Source organism: Lagopus leucura, unplaced genomic scaffold, assembly GCF_019238085.1.
Source record: "Lagopus leucura isolate 7727_CA_CO unplaced genomic scaffold, USGS_WTPT01 Super-Scaffold_100044, whole genome shotgun sequence".
Lineage (NCBI taxonomy): Eukaryota > Metazoa > Chordata > Aves > Galliformes > Phasianidae > Lagopus > Lagopus leucura.
In genome coordinates this window covers 1,031,374-1,054,224 of record NW_024962291.1, presented here as the reverse complement: position 1 = coordinate 1,054,224, position 22,851 = coordinate 1,031,374, and the positions used below count along the sequence as shown (strand labels likewise).

Below are 22,851 nucleotides of genomic sequence, written 5' to 3'. Positions count from 1 at the left end.
ATCTGAGATCATCTGCTGGAACTGCTTCCTAACATACCATAGATCCTAACAGCAACTTTATAAAAGCAACACTTGCTTTCCTTCCAAGTTGATGCATTCTTCAGGCACACCAGAGATTACATTCAGTTTTCCAAAAACATTATGTTCTTCAGAAAGCTTTTTGTTGTTGTTCTAATCAAGGAGACTAAAATCCTAGCATTTTGGCTACTGCTAGGACAGATTAAGAGCACAAAGAGAACATCTTCACATTGATCTCAGGGTTCCACTAAGAACAGGAAAAATGCTTTTTTTGTTGTTGTTAAAGGTTCTGTTAATCCTATGGATGCTACATGAAATCCAAGTATAGTCAAGCATTTAATTGGTGCTGTCCCCTAGATCCTAGAAGTGTGAAGCAGTCATGAAACCACTGATCGTAGATGTTTACAGAAAACTAATTATTATAACTAGCTCTAAATTGGTAAAGCTTCTAGACTAATTCAGACTCCTCTCAATTCAAATGGTTTTCTATGTTATATAACAAACAGATGCCCCAAATAAACTTCTTTATTACTGAACTGGACTCCTTCCAGAGTAATTGAGATAGGAAAATAATAAGTTGATATCAAGTAAGATATTTACACACAGTATTTAATAAATAGGAGTCTCAAAAATAAGCATCCAGCTTTATAAATGCTTAGCCATTTCCTGACAAGTTCAAAAGTAAAGTCCTATGGCTCCTCTCTATTGGCACCTCTCTATTTCACACATCATTGAATTAAATCTTCGTCAGAGCCATCTAAAGAGCTCAGCATTTTTCAACAGCATTGTCGTTACAATAACAAACTCAAAAAAAAATTTTAAACAAACAATTTTAATAATTTCTGTATAACAAATAATTAATCGAATAGGCCAAATCCCATGTCATCATCAGATTCTTCAGATTCTTCCTTCTTCTCTTCTTTCTTCTCCTCAGCTGAAGAAAACAGGCAAGCCAATGGTTAGTATTTATCTTTTTGCACACAGGTTTTCAAGAAACATATTTTACTGTTCTCAGCTTCCACATTTTGACCTCCATGGTTGATCTTCAATAGAACCTTTTGTTCCCTTTCAGCAGTCAAATATAAACACTGATGGGACACGGACACTACTACAGAAGGGATGTCCTTTAAGCAGTGAAACCTGATTTTCAGTTATTAGCCAAAACAAACTTCAAAGTGGACAAAAAAGAGCAAACGTTTCTCACTGCCCATAGCGAAAGTAACAGTTCATTTTTCAACCATGTAGTGATCTGTTAAAGCGGGAAGATGTTGAAACTGGGACATGAGCATTAAGATTGGAACAGAGAAAATGGAACTGCCCTGTAACAATGCCTCTCCAGTCATACTCACCAGCAGCAGGGGCAGCACCTGCAGCAGGAGCAGCAGAGACCCCTCCAGCAGAGACTGCCACAGCTCCCCCAGCCGGCATGCTGGCAAGCTTTCCATTACCTGAACGGGAGAGAAAAAAACCTATTGAACTGCTCGTAGTGAGCACAGTCAAGCAAGAACAGAGATCAAGAAAAACCAGACTCCATGTCACATGAACTGAACTGTCACTCCATCACTATCACTGCAAGGAACAAAAAACTGCACCTGAAAGTATGAAACCTCCAGAAAAACTCACCCAACAAAAAGAACCTTAAACCTCACGTTGAAACCTTATCCTGAGAACACTGATGCATACTAATACACTTTCTTCTGCATACAAAACCTCCCTTTTTTTTCAAAAACTATCATAAGAACAGTGGCAAACACATCTAATTTGACATGTACAGACATGTTATGTTTTCTGAACAAAGCAGAATAGCCCAGAAATAGATAATCTCAAGATACCTCCAAAAAATATGGGTTGCTTTGCTTTTTTTTTTTTTTTTTTTTTTTTTTTAAGGGTAGGAAAGAGTCCAGTTCAGTAATAAAGAAGTTTATTTGGGGCATCTGTTTGTTATATAACATAGGAAAACTGTGAGTGGATGACTGGGGTTGTGGGGGAGGAAAAGAAAAAAGATATGTATGGCAAAGAGTACAGTATCTTAACCAAATTTTCCAACACCCTATGAAACCTATTGCATCTCCTTGGAGATTAGCAAACTCATTCCTGATTTATGCTTGTCTTTGGAAAAGTTAGCTCTCTGGCAGCTACCTTTCACATACTAAGGCTCCCTTGGCATCCAGAGGTCATGTACAGTGTATGCTTGCTTATATGCCAGTTTCTGGGAATCTGTTTCCAAATAATTCCTTGTTACTTCAAGCTCTAATGAACCAGCCAAGTAAACAAACATGTTCCATATGCATGTCAGTATGTTCTAAGAAACAATTTGTTTTAAGAAAAAGTATTACATAAAGAAACAATTAATGTGTTGTAAGCGCACACATAATGGCTCTCTTAGGCCTTCAGACCACACCAAGAGGACACCCAGTTACCACTCAGAACAGCAATACCAGGCAGAGTCCTGGCAATATTTAAGCAAACATATTCTTAAAACTTCCCTTTTGCCTTAGTACTTTCAAAAATAGAAAATAATTATGTCTAGATCTTTGCACTACCTCAACTCTGCATTGTTTCAGCCCTATGACCCAGTCAAGTCCCAGATTCAATAGGAGCCAGCAGGTAAGAGCACAAGCTTTCAAACATCCTTCAGCACTTAAGAATTCTGTCCTTGACAGAGTTACCAGATGTGGGAAGCCCCAGAAGAGATGTGTGCTGGAAAGGTTTGTATTTATCACTTGGGGTGTAACTGTGCCTTTAAGTGGATTGACACTTAATTACACTTAAATATCTTAAATAAGAGGTGTATACAAATGAGTAAACGAAAAAATAAAAGAAAGAACAGTTAATTCTTTTTTCATTCAATATGTCCAGAAAACTATGTCATGAGCAAACTACCAGTAAGCTCATACACATTTAAGTCTTCCAGTATAATGTGGTCCACAAGCGAAACCCCACAGGTACTGGCACCAACCTGCTAGGTATTAGAATGGACCTGCTGAATTTCAAGCATTTCAGCAGAAACATAGCATGAAAGTTCTCCACTGCAAGAGGAAAATGGTGAATAATCAGGAAGTTGGCAGCAATTCTGCACTCTCAAGTCTAAGTTACCCAAGTAGCAGAGGCAATTATCTGTGACACTCAAGACTGTACTTACCCTGAGCAATGACGTCCTCAATGTTTTTTCCATTCAGCTCACTAATAACCTGTGTAAATGACATTTACAACGTTAATAGCTTCAAAACAACATGAGTATAAGCTACATTTAAACAAGTACTGATTACTATGTGCAATGGCTCCATCCTGCTGCTTGCACAGCTCCAGCATTCCTTATTTCTCAGTAGAAGGAACAAGACACTGCAGTAAGAACTGCATCTACATTTTTTTTCCTCTCTGCAAAAACTTCTTTGTGAAATCTATTACAATAAATTCATAATGAACCCATGAACTTTACCAAAGGCAAGATACACAGATGTCCCTAAGCCAACTGGGAAACCCCACTAATGGTCTGTTAGTTGCTGTGGGACTGTTTGCATGTGTTGCTCAATATCCACTGGGAGGCTCTGAAGTGCTGGGCATCAGACCAAACAGGGCCCTGTTCCTAACATTACCAGATGTTACAGCCAAGCTGGTTACACCCCTGCACTGGCACAGAGAGTCGTAACTTCAGGTTTACTACCATTGTTATATCAGGGGTGAGGAAAGCAACACACAGAAACAAAAAATGATCTAACATTTTATAAAAACAATAAAGTACCTCACAGATCTTACTGGTGAACTCCTGCTAAGAGGGTGAACACTGCAGTCACCAAAGAACTTTTGGTATATTTCCAGCATGCACCTCCTGCTGTGTGCTGTGAAATTACATTCTTGTGTGCCTGCTAAAACTAGAAGATGCTGTTGGGAGCCCACTACATTTATACTGGCAAAAGATGCAGCCAGTGCAAATAGAAATGAATGAATTAATCTTGAAAAGCACCAATTCCAGAGATGCCTTCTCTGATAATGGAGATACTGGAGGATCACAGAAAACAAGTATGAAGGTATTAAAGAAACGTAAACGAGCCAAGGCAGAAGGATCTTGTGTTTAAACAAGAGCACCGTAAGTTCAAGCCAAGATCCCAAACCATATAAGAATGCTCTCAGCTAGGTCCATACGTTATTGGATTGGACTGATGGCAAAACATTCTAACAGCTTTCTCCTCTCCAGAAGCGCTCTGCATACATGTATGGGGCAGATGACAAGATTTCCCCTCTCATCCCATGGCCATTTATCCTCCAGCCCAAAAGAAAGGACTGCTGCCTCACAAGAAACATTCAATTAGGATACTCTCTCTTTAAAAGCCTGTTTCTCAATACAACCATTTCAGCAATTATTTCTAAAATTGTCCTACATCCTATTACTGAATACCTTAACTGTCCACACTATAATTTAGCTATGTTTCTTCCTGAATCACAGATGGTACAAACACTTCTTTACAGTACACTAAGATAACATAATGCTGAATATCAGATCTTCAGAAATGTTTGTTGCTAACTAAAACTGACCAAAAGCCAAAGTTAAGCATTCAAGTGCAAACCTCACATTACATTTGAACAGAATTCACTTTCTGTAAATATTATCTGTAGCTATCATCCCATTATATTTCGAATTCTTTGGATTTAAGTCAGAAGGCAGCAACTGGTAAAGCCAGACTTCCACAAAGATGCCTGTACAAAACAGTTCTGATGGGCTCAGCAGCATTTTGGAAATCGTGTATGGAATTATGTGGTCACGATTACATATATGTATGCAATCATGTATAACACACATGCAAATCATGTAATGTAATGAAATCATGTTATCAGTGAGAAATAATATCACACCAACAGAAAGGGAAATAAAGAAACACTGAAGACAAGAGAACAGCTCCAACGTTCAACACCAACAGGGACGTAAGCCCTGGAAGCAGAGTGCAGCACCACCTTGTTGAGGCGTTCATCGTCCGTCTCAATGCCAACGCTGTCGAGGATCTTTTTCAAGTCCTTTGACGTGGGGGATTCATTGCCACCAAGGACTGCGAGAAGGTATGCTGCAACGTAACGCATCCTGGAAAACAAAACCGAAATCTTTAACGCGACAGATCTAGCTTGATAACCAGTATCTTCCTTCCCCTCTGCTCTACTCATTAAATAAAACCTGAGGCGGGAGAGGCCGCATTCCCGCCTCCCGCCATTGCAGGCCCAGCACGGAGGCCACGAACCCCGCCGTGCCCAGCAGGGCTCGCTATCCCGATAGCCCGCACTCAGCGCGGCCCGACGTCTCCCGATGGGGAAATCGCTCCGCCTCGGCGCTGCCGTCCCGTCCCGTCCCTCTCCTCCCAGGCCGGCGGAGCACATGGCCGCCATTACCCCACCTCCCTGTCCCGAGCGGTCCCGCCCAAGCCCCGCTGAGGGCCGCGGGCGGGGAGCGCTCATTCCCGCGGAAGGGGCGGCGGTACGGGGCACGGAGCCGCCCCGCGCTCACTTGGCGAGGCGGTGGCGGCGTGAGACAGGCCCGGAACGTGCGGTCGCTGCGGCAGCCCAGCGGCGAAAAGGAAAGGGCGGGGCTTCGGCAACGCCTTCTTCCCGTCACCTCTTAACAACGCGCGCTGCCATTGCACCGGGCCAGGCGAGAGGGCCAACCAATGGGGAGCTTCGGGATGCTCGCAACCGCCGCTCTGTACAGCTAAGGGCCGCGCATGCGCAGTCGGGGTGCAGAGATGGCAGTGGTCGTTTCCCCTTTGTGTAACCGAAAAGCTGCTCCCGAAGGGTTGTATCCCAGAATGCGCTGATTGTCCCCCCGAGCGAGACTTGCTCTGAGGAAACAGCCTTTCCTCAAGGGCACGGCGGTTTCCCCCCGCTGGTAGAGCACCGCCAGGCTTTGCACCTGGGGAAGCGCCTCGGAGCGGCGCTCCGCCAGCAACACGGGGAGCGCAAGAAACACCGCAGGGTCCGCTGCCCCGGTCCCCGCGGGCCCGGTCCCGCTGCGCAGGGCAGCACACCTCGCTTCCCCGCATCCGCCGCCGCGGCACTTCCCCCCCCTCGGCCCGCCCCGGGACCGATTTGACAGGAAGCGGTGGGGCCGAGCCGCAGCGGCCGGGCGCGGGGACGCAGGGTGTGTGTGTGTGTGCGCGGGGCCAGGCGGGCGCGCTCAGCGGGGCGCGGGGCGGTGCAGCCGGGAGCGGGGCCTCGGGGGCTGCTCGGAGCTTTCCACAGCTTCACAAAGTGTCTGCCACGTGTGTCTCTCGGAGAGTTTCTGCAACTTCCGGGAGCTGCGTGCGATGGCTCTTTTTGGGGGTGCTACCTGCCGTGGCTCATTGCCCTGTTTGCTGGTGAGAGTGGCAGCCCTATGCAGTAGCCCTGCCTTATATATCCTCTCCCCAGCCACGCTACATTTGCTCCACTGCCTTTTGCCTGTTTCCATCTCCGTGTTCCTGCCACTGTTACCCGATTTCACAACTGGGTTGGATGAGGGTTGGTGGCAGCATGCTGGCCTGGGAGCGCTGCTGCTCCTGTCTCTGCATTCCCTGCCCCGCTTTCTCTGCTTGCATAAACCTTCTCACTGAGGCACTTTGTGTTCTACACAAAGCACAGGCACTTACATTTATACCTTTTAAAGTTCCTATCAATATTTATTATGATGGATAATTGGAATAACAGACATTTACTCTGTTCCCTGAATTTGCATTCATTTTGCCTGATTGCCTGATATCAGCTGGGAGAACTTAGATGCTCTCTCTAGGAACAAGAAGCTTCTTTACTATGAGTGGTGAGGTGCTGGAACAGGCTGCTCAGAGAGGCTGTGGATACCCTGTCCCTGGAGGTGTTCAAGGCCAGATTGGATGGGGCCCTGGGCAGCCTGGTCTAGTATTAAATGGGGAGGTTGGTGCCCCTGCCTGCAGCAGGGGGGTTGGAGATTCGTGATCCTTGAAGTCTCTTCCAATCCTGGCCATTCTGTGATTCTACAGAGCTCTGCATTTCTGTCCCTTCTGCCCACAAAGCTTTTTGTCAGTACACCTCCTGCCTTCTTGTTGTGGCTCTTAACAGTTTCCAGCCACCTCAGGCTGGGGCAGGAGGCCTTCAGCATGCATATCTGCTCTTTTTCAGAGCCATCCTTTCTCCTCTTCCCCATCCCCGCAGCCTGCCATTGCCTGCCCACCTGGCAAGTCAGAGCATGTCTGGCCCCCCTGGACAAGATGCAGAAGATGGCAGAGCTGCTGAAGCTCGTGGAAGAGCATGAGGAGGGGGCTCCGGGGGCTCCTTTGCTCACTGACTCCTGCTTGGCATACAACAGGCTCACTCTGGATGTTTATCCGGATGGCTGCTGTCGGCTGCTCCAACTGTTTGAGAGGCAACTGGCAGAGGTGGTGCAGGTGGAGCTCCTCCGGCTCAGCAGTAACGATCACTTGCTTGATGCTGCGCTGATCGTCCTTCCGTATCTGAAGCGCCTGAAGTCCCTGGTGCTCAAAGGTGAGTTCCTGGACCCATCGCCTAGCTTCATGTTTGTGTTTTTCCATCTTTCCATATCTGCAAAGCAAGCTGCCTTAGAGCTTTTTTGCTCCAGTGCCCCAAGCCAGGGCATCAGCTCTTAGTCTTGCTCAGAGCTGCACGCAGATTTCAACAAGAATCAGCTTCTAGATACTTATATCCTTCCTTTGCCTCTACAGCTGCGTCAGGACCAGTTTTTGGAGCCTGGTTAGGTTGATGCTGCAACACTTTCTTTATCCATCCTCTAGAAGAAGAGCAATTTTTGCACAGCTGTGTAAAAAGAGGGAAATCGAAAAATGCTTTTAACTGTTCGGCTCCTTTTTCATTTCTGTTAGTATAATGAGCTGCCCTTGCTGGGGTTTGTTCTGAATCAGCCCCAACATAATCCTTGCATTGTGTCAGTGAGCATAGGTTTAGCACACACCAGAGGAGGCTGTTCAATATTTTATAAAAGCATGCCTCAGAGCGTGTGTCATTTGACATTCTGTAATGACACAAGTCTGAATTATAACATTTCTTGATTTCCTTCTCTCTTAATTGTAGGAGGGTCTCAATATGAACAACATAATTTTAGTATGAGATTGAGTCATTTGATCTTTGGGAGGTGAAATTTTAAAATCACGGGAGAGGAGAGAATTCAGGGATCCAGCTGAAAGCTCTCACAACTGAGCTTCATTTCCACACCTACCACAGATTGCTTATAAAATCTCATACAGATCATTTCATCTGTCTTTTCTCCTGCAGTAAGGTGAGGTTAATGGCAATGCCTTTTATGATACTTGTTTTGTACACATACTCTAAACATCCTGAAGTGCAATAAAATAGTTGGACTGGGTTTTGTTAGGTCCCTCATACAATGTTTCTCTTAGATTATTTACATTCTTTGCCATTATGTAGCATAACAAAATTACCCACCCCTATATGCCATCACAAGTAAAGCAGTGGAGGGAAAATAGCGAAGAGCTGGAAGCTTGCTTTTGTGTACTTGACTTCTTTTTCCAAGGTGCAACCGCCTGGAGTGTCCAAACCCGGGCAGGACCTGTGCCCTTCTCTCTTTGTGCTTTCATGTGGCCTACACAATACTGAATGAGTTGTTGTGTGTTGTTTTTTTGTTTTGTTTTGTTTTTTTTTTGCCACATTTTCACTGCTTTTCTCATCTGTCTTGTAAGGGCAGGTCTCATTCTTTGGGGCTGTTCATTCCCCAGCAATGTGGGCAGAGTCTGGAAGGTGTGTGAGGAAGGTCTCGTTCATAAAGCGTTGTGTGTTGCCCACTGGTGTTGGCACCAGGGGTAGAACGTTCAGGAGGCTTGCAAGAGTGTGTGCCACTACACTGAGTGGTGGTATGTGTATGGAGTGGCCTGGGTCTTTCTGAACTTTGCCCCACATGTGTTAAGCAGGGTTCTATGGGTTCCCAGCAGATCTTCACAGATCAGGAAATGGAGGCAAGGTGCAGAAAACCTACAAAACTTTGTAATTAGTGCTGCACATTGTGATCAGAAACTCACCATCGTCTGAGTCTCCATGTTATAGCTTCAGAAAGGAGTGTTACATGAGGCTGATGAGGTATCCTTGTACTATATTGACTTCTCCCCCCACTCCCCTTTGCACCTAGGTGGCCATGTCAGAGATGAATTTGGTTCATGTCAGCACGGCTCCCTGACAAGCTTGCCACCAGGTATTGGGACCCTGAGATGTCTCACTCACTTGGATCTCAGCTTCAATAGTCTCTCTACCTTGCCCAGCTGCATCCTTTACCTCACCAGCCTCCGCATGCTCTTGGTGAGCCACAACAACTTGGTGGCTCTTCCTGAGAACTTTGGCTCACTGAGCAAGCTGACTTTCTTCTCTGCTATGAAAAATCAGCTGAAGTGCTTACCTCAGAGCATCGGGGAGCTGGCAGCACTGGAGGAACTGGATCTCTCAGAAAATGTGTTGGAACATCTCCCTGAAGAGGTTGGAAATCTGCACAGCTGCACAGAACTGGATCTCTCCGGGAATCTGCTCTCAAGCATCCCAGATTGTTTAGGTACCTGTTTTCTTAGGTGATAAGAAAGAGTCTGCTGAGTTTTTGATACAGGCTAGGATCCCTGAGCCCTTTGCCTCTGTTCCCAGAATTGCTAGGACAAAGCGTCTGCTACACTAGAGCCAAAATGGGAGGGATATCTGGAAAAAACATGCTTGGTTAAGTCAGTCCTGTGGGCATTAACAGGGCGTCTATGGTCCATGCTTTCTGTTTCTGTGAATCAGAAAGGCTCCTAGGATTTTCATGCAACCTAAAGTAGTTGAGTCTTGCCTGACTGTTTTTTTTTTTTGGGGGGGGAGCATCCAGCACTGGAAACAGAAGAGCTGGGGCTTAAGAGGAAGCAAAACAGCTTGAAATCAGGCTCTGTGTTATGGAGCAATCCACTGAGCCAGGCTCTGATTTCCAGTGCCCAGCTTTCCCTAGCTTTACTGGCTCTCAACTCCTCTCTTTTTGCTCAGGAGGTGCCACTGATGCTGTAAAGCACAGAACAGAGGTGGCTGCATTGCCTCTCTGCTAGTTCAGTAGCCTCATTTGTTTTGGGAACTAAAGAAACATAGAGCTATTGTGCCTTTCCCTTATTGCATGTGTGTGAGAGGAATGGATATCCAGTGCTGAAAGGCAGGAGTGTGTGAGTGTGTGGAAAGAGCTGATATGCAATGCAACTAACAGCATGGATGGGGAGTCATTGCCTGTTCTAACCTGCAGCCAATTTGAAGTCTCTGCGGCGGCTGCATCTTCACAGCAATCTTCTGGTGACAGTCCCTGCATCGCTCGCCAGCCTGCCCAACTTGTCCAGGCTTGATCTGCAGAACAACTTCCTCCGTGCTGTCCCCCCTGAGATACAGACTGCGCCATTTGTGCACCTCCGAGGCAACCCCCTAGGAGAAACTGAGCAGTCCCTGCAGGCTGGTAATTGCAAGGCTTCTGCTTCTGTGGGTTTTGCCCAGCTGTTCTCTTGCTCAGCCCAGCATGGCATGAATGGGTTTGAATTAAAGAAGAGAAGCAGGGGGCAATCAGATTAGTGTTTATTTGTGTGGCATTATTATTAAGTTGTAGTGATTCAGGCAATTTATTTTTATGAGCCTGAGCCTGTTCTGAAGGTCTCAGATGTCCCAGAAACTGGCTTGCTAGTCCTGCTCTTTGGAAAGATTTTTCAGTGAAAGTGAAAATTGGATTCACATGAAACAGATCAGAAGGGTACATTAAGGGAGAATACTGGTTCTTGGACTTGGTGCATGACCTTCAGGCCATGGTGGCTCACGCTAGAAGCACAGGAGAAATTAGAGATGATTCAACTGTGCAGTTGCCTCCTGCTTTGCCCTTCTTCCTGGGCTGCAGGGCAAAGCAGCCCTTTCTCTGAGACAAAGATGATTGCATAATCAGTGGATATTGAGATGTATAATCAATGGATACTAAGATGTTATAATCACAAAAAGAACAAGAGAGAGTTAGGCAAAGTAGACTAAGATAATGAGAGAATAAATTGAAGGCTTACCTGTATGCTAGGCTCACCTACAAAAAACACCAGCAGAGGCAGCCTTCAGACAAGATCCTTCCCCGCTGGTAGCCAGCTCTTAAATAGGTCTAGGAGCAGCACAGAGTGAATTGCCTTCACCTGTGCTCCTCTGGCTGACTCATGGATCGTCTCAGGTGATCAATCAGAGGTTCAGGCCGTGACTCAGCAGTTCCCATACAATGATGAGTGAGCAGAAATCTGAGCAGAGTTTCACAGTAGTGCTTACATTCACAACAAATGGCCATAGGTGATCAGTCATGGTCCTGAGAGTTGCGGGTCTGGTAGATTTTCTAACTCCTAAGTTTTACTGGGGGACAGAATCAGCATTTCCAGTGTGCCCTGGGACCCCTTGACTTCTTCATATCTTCCTGCTGCTTCTGCTTGATCTGAAGCCCACTACTGTGCGGGCAGGGTTCCTTTAGCAACTTCTGTCAGATTAGGATTAAGTCAAAACTGGAAGGTTAATTCAATCTTTCTTGTCTAACTTCATCTAAATAACCTCTGCCTCCTCTTCTTACTGAAACCTGGTTGCTGCAGATGAATCCAGTGCCACAGAGCTACCAAGACTGTTCCTTGCATCGGAAGAGGATAGGTATGCTTCTTTACTAAGAACTTATATTACAGTAGTGTAACAAGGCCCCAGACAAGATTATACATGGTAGACATTCTGTATGTGCACAGGCAGCTTACTGCCTCACTAGGCCAGTCATACGCAAGGTGGGAGATTTCTCTGCTGACTTTTTGAAGGGTTGGAGTCATTGCAGTGTCACACATTCATGTATTTCTTCTGGAAGTTTCACAGTGACCTCTGAAGGTTGCGAAGTGTTCCTGGCCTGTGGCATCCGTTTCTACTTTCCACCAGAGGCTGCCTCTGACCCTCTGCGGATCTACTTCCGAACCTTGGCACCAGACCCTCAGTGGGTGAAGCTGAGACACCATGATGTCCTGCTGAGCAAAGTCCTGGAGTTACAACCTCATGGGGTCAAATTCCAGAAGGTGAGGGCAGACGCAGGCTGCTGCTGAATAATCTGCCTATGCAGTAGCTCAGCAGAGTCTTTTGGGAGAGTCCTTTGGGACTTTAGAGCCAGCTATCCCCCTCACTGCTATTTGTAAGTAGCTGTCAAAGAAGCTGCACTGCAGAGATTCAAAGAACGCAACCAACTTCCTTGGTACTGTGCTGTTCTGGTTCCTTTTCCTTTCCAAGTACTTCTGCTTGAGCTGAGCTGTAACCTTCCTTGCTCACAACCCTCTTTCTCCATGATTTTTAGCATTTGCCCTTAATCTGCAAGGAAAATGGTTTATGTTGTTCCCCAAAAGTCTGATAGTGTCATTTTCATTCTTGCTGGTGAATACTCACATCACCAGCTCTGTTGTGGGTGACAACTCACTGGAAAGGCTACTTTGCCATTTCTGCCCACAGGCTGCTTTTCCTGCAGTCACAATACACAGCACATCAGATGTCTTGTCACCTCTCCCAAGGCTGCAAGACAGAGCAGACTCCCATCTCCTGCCCTACTCCCTTCCTATGGGCCATGCTTTTCCTCCCTTTGTTTGCCCAAGATGCCACTGAGCAGAGCTAGGCTTGATTTGAGGCTTTATGTTGGTGTCTTACGGGACTGCTTTTGTGCCAGGAGGTAGAGATCTGGATGCCATATGCCTCTCCAGAAACTCTTCACGAGCGTGAGGTGGTTGTTCGGACCTTCAGTGGGCAGAGCTGGAGTGACCTGAGAACACGAGTGGACAAGAGTAAGGTAAGCAGGCTGGAGTGACTGGTGACACACATCTTTCCTGTCACTCTGTTTTTGCTCAGCCATGGGGGAGTCTGCTTGAAATATTTCATGAGCTGTGTTTTGACTGGCTGCTATGAAATAGAGTGGATTTCAGCTGTAGGGTTCCTTTCTCGTGGAGGTGTGTCTGCTGGAGGTGATGACTTGCTGCTCTTTTCATCCTGATGCTCTTATCTGTTTTGGTGTTACTGCCTCTATTTTTCCTGCCATTAGAGTGTTGTGTGGAATGCCCATATGTTTTCTTTTCTTCCCTGTCCTCTGTTACAGAAGGACGTGGCTCGTTGTAGTGTTCTTCACTTCTCCTGGTTCCTTGTTGTATCTCGACTTGTGCAAAATGAATGCAAAGTGTCAGCAGAGGGGACATTGCTCTTTTCCAGTGTGGATCCAAACATCAAAGTGACCTTCCCTCCTGGAGTCACTGAAGAGACTCGCAGTGTCAAACTGCAGGTATGCATGCCTAAAAAAGGGAGCCCTGGTCAGCCCTTGGTGCAGCTGCTAACCTATGTCAAGCAGCAAAACACAAGGTGAAATGTCTGTTCTAGAGTAAGTAGTGTCTTGACATGGATGCCTCATGGGCTGACCCATCTCCTAGCACTTTCTGCCTTAGTTTTCCTGCCTGCAAAATGGGCTGTTCTTCAAGCTGCCCCCCTGTGGGAAAGTGGGTTTCCTTGTGGTGCTCCTCCCTGCAGATCAGCACAAAGACATCATGAAGAGAAGTATCATTTGCTTCTTGTTCCATTACAGAATACACTGAGCCTGGCAGAACAGCTCAGCAAGAGAGATTTGCAGAGATTATTTATGCAGATCTAACTCTAGAGCAAACCCACTAAAATTGGTGGTTGTTCTGTAAAGTTGGTGGATGCTGCTAAATGCTATTGTAATACATTGCCCTGTCCCAACTTGCCCAGGTGACACCAATGTTAAAGCGAAATTCAGATGAAGTTCACTATGCTTCCATTTCCCACTGTGTCCTGAGCCAAGAGCTGTATTTGCTTGCTGAGTGTTTGGGAGAACTGTGTGGGAAATGAGGGAATTTGGGTGTCTGATTGCTCCTCTCTCTGTGTTGCATCCTATGCACAGGTTCTGCCAGTCTCTGCAGAAGAGATAGCGGAACTCACAGCTGATGCAGGATGCAAAGCCAGTCCTCTGCTCTGCCTCTCCCAGGATTCCCTGGTAGATTTCCTCAGACCTGTGAGAATTCAGCTCCCACTCCCACTTGGGGTTACAGGTCAGTTTATTCTCAAAATTGGAGAGCAGAAACACTGTGTGGAAAACAGCAAGCGGCAAGCTGGGCATTTTGTTTGACTCAATGTTAATAACCAATTAGCTTTGTCTGCAGAAGCAGCAAGGTACATTTGTGTGCTTGGTGCTGGTGCAGTGCTGAGAGCTGAAGGCAGCTGAAGCCCAGCAGGCCAGCGCTGGGCTTCACAGGACCAGCAATGCAAGCTAGGAGAACTGCTGTGGCAAATAGATTTCCCTGCTGAGCCACATGTGTGTTTGGACTGCTGGGTTTGGTATGATGGTTTGGAGAGGCATTTCTACAAAACAGGGAAATGCATTGTAAAAAAGCTTTGATTCCTGACTGGGAATAGCTTGAAGTTGATAATGAAGATGATGCCTCCAGGGATCTACTTTCTATTCAACTTCCTGCTGATGGATCAGGTTCTGAGCTACTGCAATCTTTCAGTTATTATACAGTTATACATAGAGCCACTCTGAGTACTACTATGAAGAGCCTCAAATCAACAGTAGATTTACCAGGGATTCCTCTGGTGATGTGCTGAATACTCTGCATCTTCTAATTCCAGTTTTCCCTGGCATGTTTTGGCTTTCTCGTGAGGAAATAAAAGATTTTTGGGTGTTGGCTTGGCCTTTGTTGTAAGACCACCTGGTATTTGTGTGTCAGAAGTGCATCGGGATTGAAAAACCTCCAGTCCACAAGCTTAGAAAGAGATAAAATCTTAATAGCCCTAAGTATTGATGATGAGAATTGTCTAGTGAGTCTATATTGCTGGAGAATATTCTAGCATTCAGATTGCCTTTTCTTTTATTCTGCTCTTCTTTAGTTTAAGTTTTAGTTTAAGGCTTAACTGGACACTTTTAAAAAGTAAATCACCCAAAACTGTGGCTGGGTTTGAAAAGCTCTGAGTAAAGGTAGCAAGGCATATACATATACATATATACATATACATATATTTTCACCTCATGTTAAAGAATTCTGCTGTATGCAACATCTCTTGATCATTGTTGTCTTTAGGGTTAAACTTGGATTGGTCAAGGCTGCATCTTCTTTGTGGGGATGTGGAAGGCCAAACTTGGGATGACATCACCAATGAAGTGATGCTGGAACTCACTCATCTCTGTGCAGTATTTGAAGTCACCCACTTCTCCTGGTAAGTGCAGGTTTAATCCTGAGGAAATTATGGGATGTTTCTCTGTCTTGCTTTTCCCAAACCCTAACCAGGAGTTATGCCATTAGTTCTACCTATTTCTCTTTCCCTTTGCAAGTCAGATCCAGCTCAGCACTTTGTCTCTATCCACCGTTTTTTACCTGCTGACCATAACCCCGATCTCTTTTCCTGTTGTGTATTTTCACTGGAGAAAAGCTACTGCTCCTTGGAATGCTCTCAATCCTTCTTTTCTGGCAATGCAAAGAAGTCCAGATTTGCAAGCATAGTGTCTTTAGAGCAAATGCACTCAATGTAGTGGTTCCCACTCTGAATTTACAGTCCTTCAGCTGCAGGTTTTCAGACCACACTCCTCTCAGCTCCCAAGTTCTCCATTTCTTTCTCACCACCGTCAACCTTCTTGTCTTTAAATCTTTCTTCACTTAAATCTTCACTTTATCCTTCACCCTCAGTCTGAGTACTTATATGCTGTGAGCCAGAATCAGAGGATCAGAAAGCTGCTGAAGCATGCTTCTCCTGTGAAGAAATGATCACTGAAGACCCAAACTGTTGGCAGTCTCATGAATATGACACCAACTTCTCTTCCTAGGCAGGATCCATCCTTTTTCTCAATTCTTAATCTGACAGGTACTGGCTGTGGTACACCACCAAGACCTACATTGGAGGCATTGCCAAGAAAGTTTATGAGCGGTTACGTATGTACCAGGTGAACTTCATTGCTCTGCAGAGGAAGAAGGATCCCGAGCAAGTCCTGCTACAGTGTCTCCCCAAGCACAAGGTCTAGTATGGGTTGCATTTCTCCTCAGCTCCCTGGGCCTCCTTTTGCAGGATGCAAGGGCAGTAATGTGCCAAATGGTTCTGGTCACTGCCCCAAGGTCATGGCTGAGGTGTGCTGTTACCACTCTGTGTTAGTAGTGTGATACTAGTTCACTGGGAATCAGGAGAAGAAGGACTCATTCTATGCACTGGTGGATGCCATGCAGTGATTTCCTCCTCTGCAAAGCTTGAAAACTGGACTGCTAAACTCAGCTGAGCCACAGTAACTGGCCTTGTGAATGGTGTTAGCCATCAGAAAACATGAGGCAAAGTGTGTTGGCATAAGCTTCACTTACAATATTAAAGTTGACACGTTACTTGTCTGACACAGGTGAGTAGCATGGGCAGCAGAAGCACTGCTTTCATTTCTACAGAACTGCTTAGAAAGTTTTTCCCAGTGTTCCTTGCTGTTTACAACTCAAGCAGTGGAACCTCCTTAATGTGCTTCTGTGCAATATCTGATTAGTTCATGCTGTGCAGGAGGGCTGTTTGAGCTAATCTGTCTGGTTTTGTACTGAAGAAGAGGGCAACGCTTACTTTTCTGCTGCCTCTGTCTTAAGGTTATCATCCCTCAGCAGGATTGCTTCAGATATTAGCAAAGGAAATGTATATCTGTGTTTGGAGAACTTATACCTTGACAGAGACAGTGCAGGTCAGTGAGGCAAGGGTTATTTAATCATATTACTAGCTCTGGCCTGGCCTGCATATTCCAAGCCTCTGTATAATACTCTGATTTGGTTGCTTCCTTTTAATTTATTTATTCCCCTGTATTGAGAGGACCTGTGGGCATAAACAACTGTAAGCAACTGTTCCTGTATTGAGAAACATAACTGTAAGGGCATAAACAACTGTAAGGGTTCCTGATATCTTGGATATTGGGCTAGAATTCTGCTTCACAGAGAAGACAGCAATGGCACTTTCACTGAGATCAGGATGCTGGGGCTCTGCTTTATTGCCAGGGATGGTCATGGGGTAAAAGTGAAGGTTTACTGATACAGATAGAAAGAAAAATAGACACACTTGCACTGCCTTGAGACCCCAGGTCTTGCAGTGTTATTCCAGGTTGCATTACTTAAATGAGTTATCTGGTGTCCTCAGCTGTATGCTCTTTTAGCATGTAGCTTTCTGCAGAGAAAATGTTTTTGGTGACATACTATGAGAGGTAGCAAGTAAATCCCGGTCTTTGAAGAATAACAACCTGTTAAAAAAGACAGGGGTGTTGCTGATGATTTCTTTTTTTTTTTTTTCTGTAGTAAATGTGTCTGATATATAGGATTTGGGGCTTTGTTCATTTGTTCATTTACATCCTTTCTGTGGAAAATTATTTTTCTAAATTGAAGGTGAGCGAAGGGAACATTATAGGCATAGGGATGTATGGGAACAGATATTTGCTTCAGACCAAAGGTGGGGTCCTGTTTTGTCATCTTTGCCAGGTTGACCCAGTGCTGAAGAAGCTGCAGGACCGCTACCGAGGACCTGAGCCATCTGACATGGTGGAAATGTTTGAAGGAGAGCAGTTCTTTGCAGCTTTTGAGAGAGGCATCAGCATCGATATGGGTATGGTAGTGCTTTCTGCTCCTGCCTCTCTGACGTTCCTAGCTCCAGGCCTGTTTCTTCTGGGAGCTCTGTGCTTGGTGTACTTGCTCACCCACAGCCCCTGGACGCTTAGTCCGTCACATTTTCTGGTCCATCAACTTTTGTGTCTATTTTTCCCTATAAAAACACTTTTTACAGGCTTATGTTTCCTGTCACACTGCTGTAGCCTTCAAAGGGCAATATCCCTTTGATTTTATGACTGATCTGTTTTCTGCAGCTAGTAATGCCCTTTTCCTGGCATCTCAGACAGTGTGTTGGGATGCCTATGGTGATCTAACTCATATTGTTTGTTTCTAGGTGAACATACAGAAAGAAGTCTTCCTTTTTCTTTTCTTTTCTTTTTCTTTTTTTTTTTTTTTTTTAACTCTGAGAAGGTATTTCTGAAATGATCCAGGGCAGAGAATTCCTCTTATGAAACGTAATGTGTATCTGTCTCTTGCTTCCTCTACATTTCCATTAGGAGAGAAGGAAAAGAAGGAGCAAGGCCAAAACTCACAATGACTTTTTTTATACCCACTGAGACTAGATGTCTTACAGCTGCAAGCTGAGACATTTTGGAGGAGGGACTTGACCCCATCTGCATGCCTTGTCTAGCCCTGCCTTTCATTCTTGAACTTGGTCTCCACCTTGTGGCCATTCTCCTTTTTCACCCACGAGACTTGCCTTCTGCACAGCCAATTTTCTATTTGTACCCAAAAATGATACGGGGATTAGCACTCTTTCAGATCTCAGTAGGAGTGGATGGTAGCAGAAGAGCTGCTGTGGATGATGGGCTGTTGGCTAGGCTTGAAAATACGCACAATTTTCAGCACGAATTCAGTGTTGCCTGCTTCTCCCTTACAGATCGCCCTGACTGTGTGGATGGACGTCTCTCATTTATTTTTTACTCCCACTTGAAGAACATGAAGGAAATCTACGTGACTTCCCCAGTAGACAGGAAAGGCCAAGCTGTAAAAGGCCAGGTGAGCAACAGTTGACACTGACATTTTGTTTCCTTCATCATCATCATCATCATCATCATCACTTTTATTGTGCTCTACACTTCACTGACTATACCTGGAAGGATCACTCATCAGGATAGCTCACTGACTTTACATTCCTGCCTTTAACTAATAGGGTGTTGGCAGAGTCCAATCTTTACAGCAGAAACTTCTGTGCCGCTCCCAGTCACACTTAATTGGGATGCCTTGTTTATGGACTGAAGATAGATGAATTTCTCGCCTATGAATTCATTCTTTCTCAGGCAGAAACATTATGGTGCAAACAGATCTGCCTGCTGCGCTTGAATCTGAGTCTCACTGCATGCTTTCTGTTTGCAAAGGTCTCTTTCTACCGAGGGGCAATTCCTGAGAGCATTCCTGAAGATGCCAGCAGGAGGAGGAGAGGACCGGACTCCCTCTGGCTCGCTACTTTACCAATCAAACTGCCTGTGAGTTACTTTGTCTCCTAATCTATATGGGGAAAGAGCAGGGCCTTCCTGCTCAGTCAATGTTGTCTTCCACTATGACAATAGATGCAAGGATTGCATCCATTGCAATAAATCATTGCCCATCTAAATGAAGGAAAGTGTCTTCTCTTCTTTTTCAGATATTTCTGCGTGCAAAGGAAGTTTTCTGTAAATGAAATGAAGGGTGGAGTTGTGGTGATAGATCACTGAAACACAGCCAGACACAGTTCCCTGAATCTTCTTATGTCAGAGTTCTATCAGATGTGCACAGGAATCTCCCACATGCTTTTTCTTTGTCATGGTGGAGATATCCCACCCTCCATGACAACTCCTCAAAGGAGAAGTATGAATAACTGGGAGCAGTCTTCAACTTGTGCTCATCTCGCCAGTCAGGGCATTGGAAGGATGCATGATCAGGGAGGGTGGATCCTTTGAATGTATGAAGAATGTGGAGGAGGAGGAAGTGTCTGTTTTGTTTATACAGTTCTTAGTCATTCAGCTTATGCTGGCAAGGATGAGAATGGCCTAGGATGAGGTAGTTACAGAGACTGGTCCTAAGTGTTCTGATGTGACCAACTGGCTTTTAAAGGGCAAGCTGTGTTTTACAGTAGGAAAGGCACTTTATTTTATGAAACTTGACCATTTTCCAAGAAGCTTAAAGCAATAAATACGTGTGTAGTCTGAATGCTTCACTTCAGATTGTGTGCATGATCCAGTTCTGACAAATGCAATGTCAACTGGGGGAGTCTAGTCAGAGAACGTAGATGATTCTTTAAAAAATGCTCTCTAAAGCAAGAAGGAAAGTTTCCAGTATGAGCTCTGACTATGAGCACTGTGATTTTATATTTTTCCATGGCACTGAGGACTGCCGATCACTGCCAGTCTGAGTGCTCTTTGCTTCTTACAGCTGTCCCTTCAGTCTCAAGTTAAAATCTTCCATCCTCTCAATACAAGACAGAACATTTCAGTATGGAGGCTGAATGACTGCTGTCCTATATGAGAAGAATTTTCTCATCAAGTTCTCTTTCTCGCTTCTCTTATGACACAGAGATTGAAACCCCGTTGGGGTGAGACCTCCAGTTCATTGAATGGCTTCTCCTTCCCTCCCTTGAACCTGGGCAATGCTGAGACTGGCTACCTGACACAGGCAAACCTTCTGAGCATCGCCAGGCGTGTGGGAGCTGACTGGCAGACCATTGGCCTGAACCTGGGCTTGACCTATCAACAGATTGAGCGCATAGGATACAATAACAGGTAAGATGGGACACAAGAATCAACAGCACATGTAGCTGCAGTACAGTAGGATAAATTACTGCTTGATTAATGGAAAGTTTTTCACTGGTGTTGTTTCACTGGATAAAAGATGGGTTAGCCAACAATTCTTCTCAAAGCACTACATTTTTCATGGAAAACATTATTTTATCTTGTTGCTATGAAAAAAAGTTTGATGTTTTAAAACAGTATTTAGAAATAACCAGCCTGATGAGCTTTGTAGTTCAGATGCATCACATTCCTGCTTCATTCTCTCATCTGGCTTCCTGGCTGGACTCCATCTTTGACAGTAAGCCATAAACCGTGGCATTAGTTGTAAATATCTATATTCAAAAGATCCTGACCAAAAAGTCAAGTAAGAGTGTGGCTCGTTATGACTGACCTACTGTTCCTATGGGGGAATTACGTTCCAAATCAGAATGCTTTAATTTGAAATTTCTGTTAGAGAAAGATTCTGGAGGGATTTTAGTGCAGGAGCTGCAACTCCTGTGTGATGGCTGGGGAAAAGACAGTCCACTGAGAGCTCTGTGTCTGGATTACTTTATTGGGAGCTTCAGCTCTTGGCTTGGACTAAGGTAAAGCCTCCTTGGATTGCCAGTCAGGAGAGAATGTCTTGGTTACTTCCCTGCTTTTCCTTTTCTTCAGAGAGGACCTTGATAAGCAAATCCTGGACATGCTTTTCTCATGGGCCCAGCAAAACTCAGAGGATCCCAACTGTGTGAGCAAGCTGATCACAGCCATGAAAGAGAGTGGCCGCCAGGACATCGCTGATGAGGTCGAAACCATCATTGAGCTGGGACGGCAGAAATACAGGGAGTCCATCCGCCGCGTGGGCTTGGAGCAGGAGAGCAGCACTGAAGACTCTGCGATAGCCATGACATAGCTCCTAGCAGAAGGGAATGGGCTTTATCAGAGGGGAATCTCGAGTTCTAAACAAAACCTAAGGAGTTTTGCTCCAACTCCTGCCAGGCTTGTTAGATGAGACTTGTAAGCTGTGTCTTTGACAGACTTCCAGTTTTATTTTACAAATACGTGCAACTCCATAATCCTGAAGAGGCCTTAGCTTGCCTGAAAGTAAATTTTCCCTTGCACTTTCCAAGAGAGATTCCTCACATCCTCTTTGTGAGATGTGCCTGTGTACTTGTAAAAAAGTTTGCAGAGCTTTGTGAAAAGCATAATGTAAGTTTGCATTTTAGAAACTGGTCTGGCCAGCTGTAACATTAGCACTGTTGTGGAATTAGCATCAACTGTGCTGAGCAAACTTCCCAGTTTTGTGATCTGAATACCTTGTAAATGGCTGTAAGCATTTATTGCTTTTTAACTGTGCAGTGACTGACTACTGATGTGCTCTTCTCTTCCTGTTACACATCTCATAATGTGCCTCAACTAATGGCCCACTAATGGCAGTGGGAAGTTGCACACAAGCTGTTTGGATGTCTACTGTAATCTAGGTATGTTCAGCTCATTCAGAATAGGTTTCGATTCAGCATATCCCATCCTCTAAGCAGTATTTAAAGGGATATTCTCAGTCTGAAAGCTTGTATAAAAATGTCAGCTTGTAACATCCAAAATCAACCCACAGCTTCAGGTCTGGTGCTTTCTTCCCCTTTTTCCCCAGTGAATAATCATCAGTGACCAGATGCTGTATTTCAGACATGCAAACAATGCTACTGAAAGAGGGGCAATAAAATGATTCTTTTTTCTTAAGGCATTCTATCATCTCAGGCCATGGAGTGCATGGAATGAATGCTACAGCACTGGACAAGGACTTTTAGACTTGAGCTGTAGCCTTAGGCCTAGGGACTTACTCAGAGCTGATCTCTTAGGCCATGCTACCCCTCAGGTTTTGTGCTGGGTTTGTGTCAGCAGTTGTCTTTTGAGTGTGTGTAATCTCTGGTAGTATGTCATAAGTTCTTGCCTGGAATTTTGATGTATACCAACAAGGTATTTGTTTTTAACTCCAGTTCTGGAGAGATGCATTCGGGCATATTGCTCTCACTGGAAATAAAATAAGCACTTAATTATTTCATGTCTCTACACGGTCTGCTATTCCATTTGAGGTATGTCAGACAGAGCTGGGTCCCTTTATGCTTGCTGTCAGAAATACACTGGTGAGCTGTGCGGTGCTGCATGGAAATGAGGAGGAGAGCTCTTGTTTGAGTACCCCTGGCTGCAGGAGGGACTGGAGCTGACTTAATGGTGTCATCATATGTCAGCTTTGTTGTGCTAAAGAGGAGCTAACCAGGAAACACGTTCAGGATATAAGCTTGAAGGACTGAAAGTATGACTGGGGCTCATCGGGAGCAGATCTGGGCAGCACCAGCTGCTGGAGGGGGTGGTGGGCTGATGTAGGAGATAGGACAAAAGATAGACATGCCAAAGCCTAGGCGGTGTCATCAGAACTTGTGCAGATAGCATGAGAGGGATGTTAAGTAACTACCTCAGAGATGTATCATTATCTCCAGTCTGCTGCT

At 45.1% G+C, this 22,851-nt stretch overlaps 2 protein-coding genes and 1 non-coding gene across 3 annotated transcripts; 1 reads left to right on the top strand and 2 right to left on the bottom strand.

Moving 5' to 3' along the window:
• Positions 1 to 831: 831 nt before the first annotated feature.
• On the bottom strand, positions 832 to 5,616 carry RPLP2 (ribosomal protein lateral stalk subunit P2). Its single transcript, XM_042884644.1, has 5 exons — positions 5,510 to 5,616; positions 4,969 to 5,092; positions 3,161 to 3,209; positions 1,368 to 1,466; positions 832 to 952 (listed from the first exon to the last, which is right to left on the bottom strand). The coding sequence occupies exons 2-5, from the start codon at positions 5,089 to 5,091 to the stop codon at positions 876 to 878; spliced, it is 348 nt and encodes a 115-aa protein (XP_042740578.1). The 5' UTR covers position 5,092; positions 5,510 to 5,616; the 3' UTR covers positions 832 to 875.
• Positions 2,868 to 3,000, bottom strand: LOC122187284. Its single transcript, XR_006181272.1, has one exon. It is a non-coding gene; the product is annotated as a small nucleolar RNA SNORA52 (small nucleolar RNA).
• A 1,386-nt stretch (positions 5,617 to 7,002) lies between the features above and the next one.
• On the top strand, positions 7,003 to 22,414 carry PIDD1 (p53-induced death domain protein 1). The gene is made up of 15 exons (XM_042884621.1): positions 7,003 to 7,494; positions 9,125 to 9,538; positions 10,241 to 10,444; positions 11,589 to 11,643; positions 11,846 to 12,047; positions 12,683 to 12,802; positions 13,106 to 13,285; positions 13,919 to 14,066; positions 15,096 to 15,231; positions 15,874 to 16,024; positions 17,496 to 17,619; positions 18,502 to 18,620; positions 18,980 to 19,087; positions 20,154 to 20,359; positions 21,023 to 22,414. The coding sequence occupies exons 1-15, from the start codon at positions 7,110 to 7,112 to the stop codon at positions 21,258 to 21,260; spliced, it is 2,790 nt and encodes a 929-aa protein (XP_042740555.1). The 5' UTR covers positions 7,003 to 7,109; the 3' UTR covers positions 21,261 to 22,414.
• Positions 22,415 to 22,851: the final 437 nt, after the last annotated feature.